The 15,954-nt window shown below is 48.2% G+C and overlaps 1 protein-coding gene across 1 annotated transcript in view; it reads right to left on the reverse strand.

Moving 5' to 3' along the window:
- The window catches only part of RIBC2 (RIB43A domain with coiled-coils 2), a 54,934-nt gene that overhangs the window by 15,724 nt on the left and 23,256 nt on the right, over positions 1 to 15,954 (reverse strand). The window contains exon 6 of the mRNA XM_063928901.1: positions 5,858 to 6,024. Coding sequence (XP_063784971.1) covers positions 5,858 to 6,024 — 167 coding nt within the window. The remainder of the gene's footprint in view (positions 1 to 5,857; positions 6,025 to 15,954) is intronic.

Here is a 15,954-nt window from a genome sequence, read left to right on the forward strand (position 1 = left end):
ACCACCTTAGAAGATACCCACACCTAGTTCTGAGAACTGCTTTATCTGGATAAAAAATCAGAAAAGGAGATTTACATGACAGCGCTCCTAAATCTGACACTCTTCTAGCTGATGCCATAGTCAGTAGAAAGAGAACTTTAGCTGTCAACCATTTAAGATCCACTTTATTAAGTGGTTCAAACGGAGCAACATGAAGAGCTTTGAGAACTAAACTTAAGTCCCAAGGCACTGTAGGAGGAACAAAAGGCGGTTGAATACGCAGCATTCCCTGGAAAAAAGTACGCACATCCTGTATATTGCCAATTTTCTTTTGGAACCATACAGTTAATGCTGATACTTGCACTCTCAAGGAAGCCACCTTCAAACGCTTATCCATTCCTGCTTGAAGGAAATCTAAGCCCCTGGAAACCTGGAAAGATTTTGCGTCTATATTTCTTTCACTGCACCAATGAATATAGGCTTGCCATATTCTGTGATAAATGTGAGCTGAGGAGGGTTTCCTTGCTCTGAGCATAGTTTGAATTACCTGTTGTGAGAATCCTCTTGACTTCAGGATAGAGGTTTCAAGAGCCACGCCGTCAATGACAGTCGATCCAGATGTCTGTGATAACAAGGACCCTGCATCAATAGAGCTGGACACTGAGGGAGCAGAATTGGCGCATCCATCGACATCCTCTGCAGATCTTTGTACCAATGCCTTCTGGGCCAAGCTGGAGCTATTAGAATCACGGCACCCTTTGCTTGTTTTATTTTCCTCACCACCCTGGGTACCAGGATGATCGGAGGAAACAGATATGCCAGATGAAAGTCCCATTTCACTGACAAGGTGTCCATAAAGATCGCTCCGGGATCCTTTGTTCATGACCCGTATGCTGGCACTTTGTTGTTCAGATGGGACGCCATGAGATCTATCTCTGGCAAACCCCACTTGTCTACCAGAGTCTGAAATACTTACGGGTGTAGAGCCCATTCGCTTGCTTGAATGGTGTGTCGACTGAGAAAGTCCGCTTCCCAGTTTAGGACTCCTGGAACGAACACTGCGGACAATGCTGGAAGATGGAGTTCTGCCCACTTTAGTATGTGACTTACCTCCTTCATTGCTTTTTGGCTGTGAGTTCCTCCCTGATGATTGAGGTACGCTACTGCCATTGCATTGTCCGAGCGGATCTGGACTGGTTTTCCTTGCAGAGTGTCCTTTGTCTGAATCAGTGCCATGAATATGGCCCGAAGTTCCAACAGGTTTATTGGCAGGCAACTTTCTCCTTTGGTCCATTGTCCCTGGAACCATAATTTTCCGGACACTGCTCCCCAGCCCTGAAGACTGGCATCTGCTGTCAGGACCTCCCAATCTGATATCCAAAAAGGGTCTCCCCTTGTCTAGATGGGATGTCTGTAGCCACCAGGCTAATGACCTTTTTACCTTTTCTGAAAGTACTATGGTCTGTTTCTTTATTGTCTGATGTACTCCATTCCATCTGGCCAGAATCAGATGCTGCAGAGGTCTTGAGTGGAATTGTGCATATTCCACCATGTCGAATGTTGACACCATCAAACCCATTAGTCGCATCGCTGCGTGGATTGATATTGTTTGACTGTGTAACAACTCCTGAGTCCTTGACTGTACCTTGGCTATCTTGTCCTGAGGTAAAAATATTTTCTGCAGACTTGAATCCAGTACAGCCCCCAAGTGAATCATCCGTTGTGACGGAATCAGAGACGACTTTGCCCAATTTATGAGCCATCCGTGCTCCTATAGACAGGTTATTGTCTGTTGGAGATGGCCCAGGAGCAATTCCTGGGATTGTGCCAGGATTAAAAGGTCGTCGAGGTATGTAAAAATTCTTATCCCCTGCTTGCGGAGATAAGCTGCTATAACCACCATAATTTTGGTAAATACTCTGGGGGCTGTGGCTAACCCAAAGGGTAAAGCCTGCAACTGAAAATGCTGCTGGAGGATGGCGAACCTGAGATAACACTGATGAGACAGTGCTATAGGAACATGTATGTAAGCATCCTGTATATCCAGGGATACCATATAATCCCCTGGTTCCATGGCCAAAACTATGGAGCGTAACGTCTCCATGTGGAACTGCGGTACCCAAATGTATTTGTTTAGCATTTTGAGATTGAGCCGAAACAACCCATTTGGCTTCTGAACCAAAAACAGGTTGGAGTAAAAAACCCTGTCCCCGTTGTGCAGGGAGTACTGGAATAATTACTCCTGACTGAAGCGATTTCTGAACTGCTTCTTGCAGGGCTCTGGCCTTCGCCTCTACCCGAGATGGGCTGGTGCAGAAGAACCTTCGAGGAGGCTGCTTCTTGAAAGGGAAAACATAACCCAGAGATACCGCTTCTTGCACCCAGGCATCTGTTGTAGAATGCTGCCATATATGTGCAAAATGAAGAAGTCGGCCCCCTACCCTGGGGTCCCCCAGGCGGAGGACCGCACCATCAGGCTGATGGCTTATCTTCTGGTTTGGAAGCTTGCCCTCTGGTGGCCCAATGCTTCTTAACTTATTGTATTGGGGCTGCTTACGTTCTCTTTTTCCTTTTGCTTTTCCTTGCGACTGAAATGGCAGAAAAACCGGACCCTTAGGCCTGGGGTTATATATGGCAGGAAACCTGACTTTCTTGGATTCTGCTTCTGATTCCAGAATATCTGCCAATTCCTTACCAAACTGAATATTCCCAGCAAAAGGCAAAGATTCCAGAACCTTTTTTGATTCTGAATCAGCTTTCCATGTACGTAACCAAACTGCTCTACCAGCAGCTACTGTTAAGGCTGATGCTTTAGAAGCAATAGTACCCATATCTATTGCCGCTTTTCCAAGAATACTGCAGCCTGTTTCATGTGAGCTATAGGAGATTCTTGCTCCCTAGACGGTGCTGAAAGCCCGTCTTCCAGTACCTCAGCCCATTCAGCTACTGCTTTTGCCATCCAAGCTGAAGCCATAAGTTGGCCTTATGACTGCCCCCGACAGAGAAAATATGTTTTTCAAAAATCCATCCACTCTTCTGTCTGTGACATCATCTAATCCAATTAAACAGTCCCCAGTTGGAAAAGGATAATTGGAATCCCATTTTCTGGGAATTCTGTATTTTTTATTGGGTGTAGCCCAAGCTTCTTCCATGATTTCCGTCAGCTAATCTGATCCTGGAAACTCTATCCTAACTGTTTTGGGACGTTTAAACACAGGTGTCTTAGTTTTTAACACCGGCTCTGCTGAATCCCCTAAGGACAGAATAGCCTTTATTGCTCTAATTAATTCAGCTACATCCACTGAGCTGATACCTTCTACCTGTTCTTCGTATGCTGAAGCAGAGTAGATAGAGCTATCATCATCTGATGTATCATCCTGTGTAGCCTGTGAATTTGATGATTTATTTACACTCGGTTTATCAACTTGTTTCATTGGAGAAGCTGTTGGGGATATACCGTAGGAAGGGAGCTGCATGTATGGGTTAATAGTGTACCCTACTCCTGGTATTGAAGCTGTAGGAATTACCCGTTCAGCTATACTGGACAAGGTCTGTGCAAACATTGCCCAAGGTGGATCTACCTGACGCTGAACAGGGATCTGCCTTGTAATCTGCTGAAAAGCAAAAAATTTGCACATAAACCATCCTGTACCAGATCCTGAGAGGATAATACCGTTTTGCAGGACAAACATGATGATATGAGTGTTGGTGTTACTTTCTGTGTAACCTAGTCACTTTTGCCGCTCTTAGACATGATAAATAATCAGCACTTCCACAGTGTACTACACAATTTGTGACTGTTATCACTTTACCATTTAAAGTGATATCAATCTGACCCTACCCATGCACCAGCATTGAGGCTCAAAAGAAACCACTGACAAACATATATAAAGTCGGCAATCACACTAGCAGTCAGTCACATGTTATATATTAGTCATATGAGCATATTATCAACTACAAACACATTTCAAAGTATGTAGGAGTACATATTACTGCATTTTGTTCTATACAAATTTTAACGTATTAAGACGCAATGAGAAGAAAACCACAGTAATGTACACAGACTCATATGCAATAGGCACTAAACTTAACTATTCATACTAACCAAAGTAGATAGAAATTTAGTGCTGTATAACTGTATATACTCAGTAGAGTGGGATACAGGGAGACTCACTTCACTTCCAAGATCGATCAATACGTTAGCGAACGCTGAGTGGATCCAGACGCTACTAGTGTAAAATGTCGCTCCGGGAACTTTAGGTGAACACGGACGCACTGTGTACACAGATGCTCCGGTCACAGACGCCTGTACTGCGACTGGGTCTCCTTGCGGTAGCTTTTTAGTGAAAACAGACGCAGCGGCCTATGCTGCGACCGAGACCCCTTGTGGTAGCGTCTGAGATGGAAGTGAGGCAACAGTTCATGGCGGGAGACCAAAGGAAACTGGTCATGAACTCGGGGGAGGGGCGACGAGGAGAGCGTCTGACTCCCCACCGCCACCGCTGACATCAACCCTAGGGATTGCAACCTCATACTATTCCTGGTGCCTTATGATCCCTAAGGCCTAGCGCTGGAGCACCCGTGGTGGCGGCGCGCCAGCTACTATTTGGTAGTCTCCTCCCAAACCAGTGCGGCTGTGTCTGTATTCCCCTTCTAAGCGGAACCGATGCCTTACCGTCTCCCCGTGCTCCGGCCACAGCCTAGAAACGTCTGCTGGACCCGCTAGTATATCCGACACAGACACCCGCCGAGACAGCACTGTACCGTGGGTAAGCGTTGTTGCGACCCGGCGGAGAGTTTGTTGGAGCGACTCTTTCCAATATGCGTATTAGACGCTGTTAAAAAAGATCACTCAAAAACATAGTACGACTATAAAAAATAAAATAAGAAAGCTTAGGGCTGGCAAAAACAGCAGCCCTCTGACCATGGTCCGGCTCCTGCCGCACCACACAAAAAACTGATTTGCTTGAGCCAGTGGGCGGGGATATATGGATGGGCCCATTGCACCCTGGGAGGATTGAAAGCTTGTGATCGTTTGGTGCCAATCCGCTGTCGCTCCATCATATCCCATTGTTATCCTGTGGATAACCTGTGGACCCAGCTGGAGAAAAATGTGTTTAACTAAAGAAAGATTGTTACCCTAACAGCAGAAGCAGAGGCTATGGGTCAGTGCACATCAGCAAAGATAAGAACTGAAGACCATGTGTCTGATCATGTGCTGCTGTCTCTATCTGTCCTGTCAGTATCAAGGGTTCCCACAAGGGGGGATAACGAGATTCGTCAGCAATAACTCCTGAGCATCTACAGCAAATCACTGTTCTTGCAAAGAAACTCCCTAGTGTCACCCCTGGCAGAATCTGAAGAGTTCGGGAGAATTGACATACGAAGCAGGGCAGCAGGAGATTTATGGCTCAAAATGACCCTCCTGCATCGGGCAACTATGGTTTCAGGGCTTATACTGTGAAATAGGAGATCAGAATGGGGCATGTGTGTAAAAACTAGCAGGGGGAACAGGTGATCTTACAGTAAGATGAAAATTTCCTAATAACATAACGGAAAATACTCTCAGAGCAGACTGCAGTTCAGTGATGACCGTGGGTTCTATCACTTCCATGCAGAAGTATTTCTTACACTCAGCTTTACCTACAAAGGGAGTTTAGGCTTCCGGGTAATCTTATTTAAATGACCATCCTTTAATCCAATGTTTTACTAATCAGCTGAGACGGAGGAGTCTGTTATTGTTGGATAACAAATTAAGCACGTGTTGAACAAATAACTCACAAGATAGGTGTATACCAAGCAGTAAGGAATAGGAATATGTTATTTATGGAGACAGGACGACATTCTGCAGCCCCTGCCCCTTGGTAGTGATACTTACTGGGCCTTGCTCGCCTGTGCAAGCTGCTGGTTGATGTGATCCTGAGCTTTGCGTAGCTCACGTTCCTGGCGTTTCTGTTGTCTCTCGAGAAGTAACATGGTGCGGGCTTCCTGCGCCTTCTGCCGGTCCCACTCTGCCTGTCTCTGTCTTTCTGCCTCCTTCAGTCTCTGGAAAGGAAAGTGTAGGCATAGTATGAAGCTGTATTAAGGTGACACAGCTTCCTAAAACAGTTGTAAGAGGGGAGTTCCCGCACACATGCTGCCATACGGCTCCACTGCCCCATTACTGCCCCCACCTCCTCACGCACTTACTGCATGAGAGGCTAGCTAGGAGTGGCGGCACAGAGGAGGCGGGGGAGGTATGGTAGAGGTGAGAACTAGGTCTCTTTTACACCTGACGATCACTCACCACCCACAGCTGGAAACACACATCTGTGTCTTTACCGCAAAAAAAAAAAAAAAAAAAAGACTGTACAGTGTTAAAAACAAAAACATAAAATGCCCTAAATATCAAAACAGAGAAGTAATATTTCCAGAATAGATGAGTGGTAAGCTGTAGCAGAGGCAACGCTATAAGTATGAGAATTTCACTGTAAAGGACAGAATGCGCTCATCTCATCATTACATATGAGAGATGGAACATGTTACATTGATTGTGTGTCGGAGGTGGTATATGTTACATTTATTTCATAGCGGTAAGGGAACATGTTACATTTATGTCATGCTGACGATGGATCATGTTACATTTATTCGTGGTCAGAGATGGATCACCTTACAGTTATCACATGTCACTGATGGTGTCAGAACAAAGGAAAGATGAAACCGCAGAAGCAATGACGCTGTGTAGGCAGTAGCATGAATTACTGCCTAACAATGTATTCATTCCAAGGTGCATGCTGGTGAGAAGGACGCAGTCTTTACTTCATCCCCACATCTTTCTGCATGTCCTCCTAACCCCACCATCTCTACTGCATACCCTGTCTGTCCCCATCACCTCTACTGCATACCCTGTCTGCCCCATCACCTCTACTGCATACCTTGTCTGTCCTCATCATCTCTACTGCATACCTTGTCTGTCCTCATCATCTCTACTGCATACCTTGTCTGTCCTCATCATCTCTACTACATACCCTGTCTGTCCCCATCACCTCTACTGCATACCTTGTCTGTCCTCATCATCTCTACTGCATACCCTGTCTGTCCCCATCACCTCTACAGCATACCTTGTCTGTCCTCATAATCTCTACTGCATACCTTGTCTGTCCTCATCATCTCTACTGCATACCTTGTCTGTCCTCATCATCTCTACTGCATACCTTGTCTGTCCTCATCATCTCTACTACATATGCCCTTCCTACCCCTCCCCCCACTGCATATGCCCTCGTAACCCCTCCCCCCCCCACTGCATATGTTCTACCGACCGCCCCCCCCCCCCCACATATCCCTCCCTACACCTCTAATGCCCTCTCCCATCACCTCTCCTGTATATCCCCTGCTATCTCTACCCACACAGAGGGGTATATTCAATTGGTGTCGAAAACTGCCGCCTGTCGAAAAGACGTCAGTTTTCGACTTTTTAAGGTCGAATCGTGATTCGACCTATTCAGTCCTATTCAACAAGTCGTGGAATTCGACTTGTCAAAAAGCACGTGGATCGGCGGAATAGCTGCTGATCCACGTGCCTGTGACGAAAACGGGGCCAAAACCGAAAGGTTTTGGCCCCCTTTTCGACCATTTCAGTCTGTCATAAAAAAATGTCGGACTGAGATGTGGAACCCAGAGGAGGAGGGGGGTGGAGAGCCGCGGGCATACATGGGAGAGCAGCGCTACAGCACAGCGCTGCAGCAGGATGTTTCACTGCCGCGCCGCTCACGACAGCGTCCACCAGGCTCCAGCAAGTGAGGTCACGCTTGCTGGAGCCGGGTGGACACTGCTGTGAGGTCGGGCGGCTGTGAGGCTTCCTTCTGCAGCGCTACTGTAACGCTGCCCTCCTCCGTCTGCCCGCGGCTCTCCCCGCTGGTCTGCCCGCAGCTCCCCCCCCCCCCCCCCCCCCTCCCCTGGGTCCCTCATCTCAATTCGACTTTTTAAAAGTCGAATTGAGATGAGATTGAATAGGGGTTGTCGGATCCATTCCCACAAATGCATGTCGGAATGGATCAGACCCTAATCGAATATACTCCTAAGTCTACTGCATTAACCCTGCCATCTCTACCGTATATAAACCCACTCACCCCCAACAGCCCTACTGCATATACCCCCACTGACAGTTCTACTGCATACCCGCCCCTCTGCTTCTCTGGTGGTTGCTATCTGTAAAAATAAGATTTTAAACCTACCGGTAAATCTTTTTCTCCTAGTCCGTAGAGGATGCTGGGGACTCCGTAAGGACCATGGGGTATAGACGGGCTCCGCAGGAGACATGGGCACTCTAAAGACTTTAGATGGGTGTGCACTGGCTCCTCCCTCCATGCCCCTCCTCCAGACCTCAGTTAAAGAACTGTGCCCAGAGGAGACGAACAGTACGAGGAAAGGATTTTTGTTAATCTAAGGGCAAGATTCATACCAGCCCACACCATCCACACCGTATAACATGGAACATACGCAACCAGTTACCAGTATGAACAAAACAGCATCAGCCCAAGACTGATATTAACGGTAAAATAACCCTTATGTAAGCAATAACTATATACAAGCCTTGCAGAAAAATGTCCGCACTGGGACGAGCGCCCAGCATCCTCTACGGACTAGGAGAAAAAGATTTACTGGTAGGTTTAAAATCTTATTTTCTCTTACGTCCTAGAGGATGCTGGGGACTCCATAAGGACCATGGGGATTATACCAAAGCTCCAGACCGGGCGGGAGAGTGCGGATGACTCTGCAGCACCGATTGAGCAAACATGAGGTCCTCATCAGCCAGGGTATCAAACTTGTAGAATTTTTCAAAAGTGTTTGAACCCGACCAAGTCGCCGCTCGGCAAAGCTGTAATGCCGAGACGCCTCGGGCAGCCGCCAAAGAAGAGCCCACCTTCCTAGTGGAATGGGCCTTTACCGAATTTGGTAACGGCAATCCAGCGTAGAATGAGCCTGCTGAATAGTGTTACAGATCCAGCGAGCAATAGTCTGCTTAGAAGCAGGAGCGCCAACCCTGTTGGCAGCATACAGGACAAACAGTGCTTCTGTTTTCCTAATCCGAGCCGTCCTGGCTACATAAATTTTTAAGGCCCTGACTACATCAAGGGACTTGGAATCCTCCAAGTCACCCGTAGCCACAGGTACCACAATAGGTTGGTTCATATGAAACGATGAAACCACCTTAGGCAAAAATTGAGGACGAGTCCTCAACTCTGCTCTATCCACATGGAAAATCAGATAGGGGCTTTTGTGAGATAAAGCCGCCAATTCGGACACCCGCCTTGCAGACGCCAAGGCCAACAACATGACCACTTTCCAAGTGAGAAATTTTAAGTCAACCGTTTGAAGAGGTTCAAACCAGTGAGATTTTAGGAACTGTAACACCACATTAAGGTCCCATGATGCCACTGGGGGCACAAAAGGAGGCTGGATGTGCAGCACTCCCTTTACAAAAGTCTGGACTTCTGGAAGAGAAGCCAATTTCTTCTGAAAGAAAATTGATAGGGCCGAAATCTGTACCTTAATGGAGCCTAACTTTAGGCCCATATCCACTCCCGTCTCTAGAAAGTGGAGAAAACGGCCCAGATGGAAATCTTCCGTAGGAGCATTCTTGGCTTCACACCAAGATACATACTTCCTCCAGATACGGTGATAATGTTTCGCCGTCACCTCCTTCCTAGCCTTTATCAGAGTAGGGATGACTTCCTCCGGAATACCTTTCCCAGCTAGGATTTGGTGTTCAACCGCCATGCCGTCAAACGTATCCGCGGTAAGTCTTGGAACACGCTGGGCCCCTGCTGCAACAGGTCCTCCCTGAGAGGAAGAGGCCATGGATCTTCTGTGAGCATTTCCTGAAGATCTGAATACCAGGCCCTTCGAGGCCAATCTGGAACAAGGAGTATTGTCTGCACACTTTTTCGTCTTATGATTCTCAATATTTTTGAGATGAGCGGAAGAGGAGGGAACACATAGACCGACTGAAACACCCATGGTGTCAACAGGGCGTCCACCGCTACTGCCTGAGGGTCCCTTGACCTGGCACAATACCTCCGAAGTTTCTTGTTGAGGCGTGACGCCATCATGTCTATTTGAGGAAGTCCCCAATGACTTGTTATCTCTGCAAAAACTTCTTGATGAAGTCCCCACTCTCCTGGATGGAGATCGTGTCTGCTGAGGAAGTCTGCTTCCCAGTTGTCCACTCCCGGAATGAAGACAGCTGACAGCGCGCTTACGTGATTTTCCGCCCAGCGAAGAATCCTGGTGGCTTCCGCCATTGCCACTCTGCTCCTTGTCCCGCCTTGGCGGTTTACATGAGCCACGGCTGTCACGTTGTCTGATTGAATCAGAACCGGTAGGTCGCGAAGAAGATACTCCGCTTGTCATAGGCCGTTGTATATGGCCTCAATTCCAGTACGTTGATGTGTAGACACGTCTCCTGGCTTGACCATAGTCCCTGAAAATTTCTTCCTTGTGCGACTGCTCCCCATCCTCGGAGGCTCACATCCGTGGTCACCTGAACCCAGTCTTGAACACCGAATCTGCGACCCTCGAGAAGGTGAGCACTCTGCAGCCACCACAAGAGAGACACCCTGGCCCTGGGGGACAGGCTTATCTTCTGATGTATTTGTAGATGGGACCACGACCACTTGTCCAGAAGGTCCCACTGGCAGGTCCTCGCATGGAACCTGCCGAAGGGGATGGCCTCGTAGGCCGCCACCATTTTTCCCAGTACTCGAGTGCATTGATGGACTGACACTCTTTTTGGTTTTAGCAGGTCTCTGACCATGTTCTGGAGTTCCTGGGCTTTTTCCACTGGGAGAAAAACCCTCTTCTGTTCCGTGTCCAGAATCATGCCTAAGAAAGATAGCCGAGTCGTTGGAATCAACTGTGACTTTGGTAGATTTAGAATCCAGCCGTGTTGCTGCAGCACCCTCAAGGAGAGCGACACGCTTTTCATCAATTGATCTCTCGATCTCGCTTTTATCAGGAGATCATCCAAGTACGGGATAATTGTGACCCCCTGCATGCGCAGGAGCACCATCATTTCCGCCATTACCTTTGTGAAAATCCTCGGGGCCATGGAAAGCCCAAACAGCAACGTCTGAAACTGGTAATGACAGTCCTGTACAGCGAATCTCAGGTACGCCTGATGAGGGGGATATATGGGGACATGAAGGTATGCATCCTTTATGTCTAGTGACACCATAAAATCCCCCCCTTCCAGGCTGGAGATCACTGCCCGGAGCGATTCCATCTTGAATTTGAACTTTTTTAAGTACAGGTTTAGGGATTTTAGATTCAGTATGGGTCTGACCGAGCCATCCGGTTTCGGGACCACAAACAGGGTTGAATAGTGTAGCCTTGGGATATAATTTCCATCGCCCAAGGATCTACGTCTGACAGAACCCAGACCTGGCTGAAGAGTCGAAGATGTGCCCCACCGGCGCGGACTCCCTCAGCGGAGCCCCAGCGTCATGCGGTGGATTTAGTAGAAGCCGGGGAGGACTTCTGCTCCTGGGAACTAGCCATCGCAGGCATTCTTTTCCCTCTACCCTTACCTCTGGCGAGGAAGGAAGAGCCCCGACCTCTTCTGGACTTATGCGACCGAAAGGACTGCATCTGATATTGTGGTGTTTTCTTTTGCTGTGGGGGAACATAAGGCAAAAAAGAAGATTTACCGCGGTAGCCGTGGAAACCAGGTCCTCTAGACCCTCCCCAAATAAGACCTCACCCTTGTAAGGTAAAACTTCCATATGTCTCTTTGAATCAGCATCCCCCATCCATTGGCGGGTCCACAGGGCTCGCCTACAGAAACAGCCATGGAGTTGGCTCTTGAACCTAACAGCCCAACGTCTCTCGCAGCGTCTCTCATATATAAGGCTGCGTCTTTAATGTGACCCAAGGTCAATAAAATGGTATCCCTATCTAGGGTGTCAATGTCAGATGACAAGATATCTGCCCACGCTGCTACTGCGCTACATACCCATGGCGACGCTACCGCCGGTCTGAGCAAGGCACCTGTATGTGTATTAATTGATTTTAAGGTAGTCTCTTGTCTGCGATCAGCAGGATCCTTGAGGGCTGCCGTGTCTGGAGATGGTAGCGCCACCTTTTTGGACAAGCGTGTTAAAGCTTTGTCCACCCTGGGTGAGGATTCCCACCGTACCCTGTCCTGCGCGGGGAAAGGATACGCCATAAGAATTCTCTTGGGAATCTGTAGTTTCTTGTCTGGAGTCTCCCAAGCCTTTTCAAATAAGGCGTTCAGCTCATGAGACGGGGGAAAGGTTACCTCAGGTTTATTTTCCTTAAACATGCATACCCTCGTGTCAAGGACAGAGGGGTCATCTGTGATATGCAAAACATCTTTTATAGCAATAATCATATAATGAATACTTTTGGCCACCCTAGGGTGTAACCTCGCATCATCGTAGTCGACACTGGAGTCAGAATCCGTGTCGGTATCCGTGTCTGCTGCGTGGGACAGGGGACGTTTCTGAGACCCTGAAGGGCCGTGTGACACAGCCAAAGCCATGGATTGACTCCCTGCTACTTCCCTGGACTCTGCTTTGTCCAATCTCTTATGTAATAAAGACACATTTGCATTTAAAACATTCCACATATCCAACCAATCAGGTGTTTGCGTCGCCGATGGAGACACCACAATCATCTGCTCCACCCCCTCCTTAGATGAGCCTTCCGCTTCAGACATGCCGACACACACGTACCGACACCCTCACACACCCAGGGATATAAATCTATATGGAGACAGTCCCCCAGTAAGGTCCTTTGGAGAGACAGAGAGAGAGTATGCCAGCACACACCCAGCGCAACCGGACACTGGAATATAAACCCAGTCAGTACAGCGCTTTTCTATATTTCTCTAACGTCCTAGTGGATGCTGGGGACTCCGTCAGGACCATGGGGAATAGCGGCTCCGCAGGAGACAGGGCACATCTAAAGAAAGCTTTTAGGATCACATGGTGTGTACTGGCTCCTCCCCCCATGACCCTCCTCCAAGCCTCAGTTAGGTTTTTGTGCCCGTCCGAGCAGGGTGCAATCTAGGTGGCTCTCCTAAAGAGCTGCTTAGAAAAAGTTTTTTTAGGTTTTAAATCTCAGTGAGTCCTGCTGGCAACAGGCTCACTGCATCGAGGGACTTAGGGGAGAGATTTTCAACTCACCTGCGTGCAGGATGGATTGGAGTCTTAGGCTACTGGACATAGCTTCAGAGGGAGTCGGAACACAGGTCATCCTGGGGTTCGTCCCGGAGCCGCGCCGCCGACCCCCCTTACAGATGCTGAAGATCGGAGGTCCGGAAACAGGCGGCAGAAGACTCTTCAGTCTTCATGAAGGTAGCGCACAGCACGGCAGCTGTGCGCCATTGTTGCTACACACTTCTCACTGACCAGTCACGGAGGGTGCAGGGCGCTGCTGGGGGCGCCCTGGGCAGCAATATTAAATACCTTTAGTGGCAAAGAATACATCACATATAGCCATTAAGGCTATATGTATGTATTTAACCCAGGCCAGATTTCTCAAAACCCGGGAGAAAAGCCCACCGAAAAAGGGGCGGAGCTTATTCTCCTCAGCACTCAGCGCCATTTTCCTGCTCAGCTCAGCTGTGAGGAAGGCTCCCAGGACTCTCCCCTGCACTGAACTACAGAAACAGGGTAACAAAGAGAAGGGGGGCATAAATTGGCGATATTTATATATTAAAAGCGCTTATAACAAAAACAACACCTTTTAGGGTTGTTTATATACATTTATAGCGCTTTTGGTGTGTGCTGGCAAACTCTCCCTCTGTCTCCCCAAAGGGCTAAGGGGGTCCTGTCTTCGATTAGAGCATTCCCTGTGTGGCTGCTGTGTGTCGGTACGTGTGTGTCGACATGTATGAGGACGATGTTGGTGTGGAGGCAGAGCAATTGCCGGTAATGGTGATGTCACCCCCTAGGGAGTCGACACCGGAATGGATGGCTTTAGTTATGGAATTACGTGATAATGTTAGTACATTACAAAAGTCAGTAGACGAAATGAGACGGCCGGAAAACCAGTCAGTACCGGCTCAGGCGTCTCAGACACCGTCAGGGGCTGTAAAACGTCCCTTACCTCAGTCAGTCGACACGGGTACCGACACAGATGAATCTAGTGTCGACGGTGAAGAAACAAACGTATTTTCCAACAGGGCCACACGTTATATGATCACGGCAATGAAGGAGGCTTTGCAGATCTCTGATACTGCTGGTACCTCAAAAAGGGGTATTATGTGGGGGGTGAAAAAACTACCTGTAGCTTTTCCAGAATCAGAGGAATTGAATGACGTGTGTGATGAAGCGTGGGTTAACCCAGATAGAAAACTGCTAATTTCTAAGAAGTTATTGGCATTATACCCTTTCCCACCAGAGGTTAGGACGCGCTGGGAAACACCCCCTAGGGTGGATAAGGCGCTCACACGTTTATCAAAGCAAGTGGCGTTGCCGTCTCCTGATACGGCCGCCCTCAAGGATCCAGCGGATAGGAGGCTGGAAACTAACCTGAAAAGTATATACACTCATACTGGTGTTATACTGCGACCGGCAATAGCCTCAGCCTGGATGTGCAGTGCTGGGGTAGTGTGGTTGGATTCCCTGACTGAAAATATTGATACCCTGGATAGGGACAGTATTTTATTGACTCTAGAGCAATTAAAGGATGCGTTTCTTTATATGCGAGATGCTCAGAGGGATATTTGTACTCTAGCATCAAGAGTAAGTGCGATGTCCATATCTGCCAGAAGAAGTTTATGGACGCGACAGTGGTCAGGTGATGCGGATTCCAAAAGGCATATGGAAGTGTTGCCATATAAAGGAGAGGAATTATTTGGGGTCGGTCTATCGGATCTGGTGGCCACGGCAACTGCCGGCAAATCCACTTTTTTACCTCAGACCCCCTCCCAACAGAAAAAGACACCGTCTTTTCAGCCGCAGTCCTTTCGCTCCTATAAAAACAAGCGAGCAAAAGGACAGTCTTATCTGCCGCGAGGCAGAGGAAAGGGTAAGAGAGGGCAGCAAGCAGCCCCTGCCCAGGACCAGAAGCCCGCCCCGGGTTCTACAAAGCCATCAGCATGACGCTGGGGCTTTACAAGCGGACTCAGGAGCGGTGGGGGGTCGACTAAAGATTTTCAGCAATCAGTGGGCTCGCTCACAGGTGGACCCGTGGATCCTGCAGATAGTATCTCAGGGTTACATGTTGGAGTTCGAAAGGTCTCCCCCTCGCCGGTTCCTAAAGTCTGCTTTACCAACGTCTCCCTCAGAAAGGACGACGGTATTGGAAGCCATTCACAAGCTGTATTCTCAGCAGGTGATAGTCAAGGTACCCCTCCTACAACAGGGAAAGGGGTATTATTCCACACTATTTGTGGTACCGAAGCCAGACGGTTCGGTAAGACCTATTCTAAATCTGAAATCCTTGAACCTGTACATACAGAAATTCAAGTTCAAGATGGAGTCACTCAGAGCAGTGATAGCGAATCTGGAAGAAGGGGACTTCATGGTGTCCCTGGACATAAAAGATGCTTATCTGCATGTCCCAATTTACCCCTCACACCAAGGGTATCTCAGGTTCGTGATACAAGACTGTCATTATCAGTTTCAAACGCTGCCGTTTGGTTTGTCCACGGCCCCTCGGGTCTTTACCAAGGTAATGACCGAAATGATGGTTCTTCTACGAAGAAAAGGCGTATTAATTATCCCTTACTTGGACGATCTCCTGATAAGGGCAAAGTCCAGAGAACAGCTGGAAGTCGGTGTAGCACTAACCCAAGTAGTGCTTCAGCAACACGGGTGGATTCTGAATCTTCCAAAATCTCAATTGACCCCGACAACACGTCTGCTGTTCCTGGGAATGATTCTGGACACGGTTCAGAAAAAGGTGTTTCTCCCGGAGGAGAAAGCAAGGGAGTTATCCGAACTGGTCAGGAACCTCCTAAAACCA

This window comes from Pseudophryne corroboree, chromosome 6, assembly GCF_028390025.1.
Source record: "Pseudophryne corroboree isolate aPseCor3 chromosome 6, aPseCor3.hap2, whole genome shotgun sequence".
NCBI lineage: Eukaryota > Metazoa > Chordata > Amphibia > Anura > Myobatrachidae > Pseudophryne > Pseudophryne corroboree.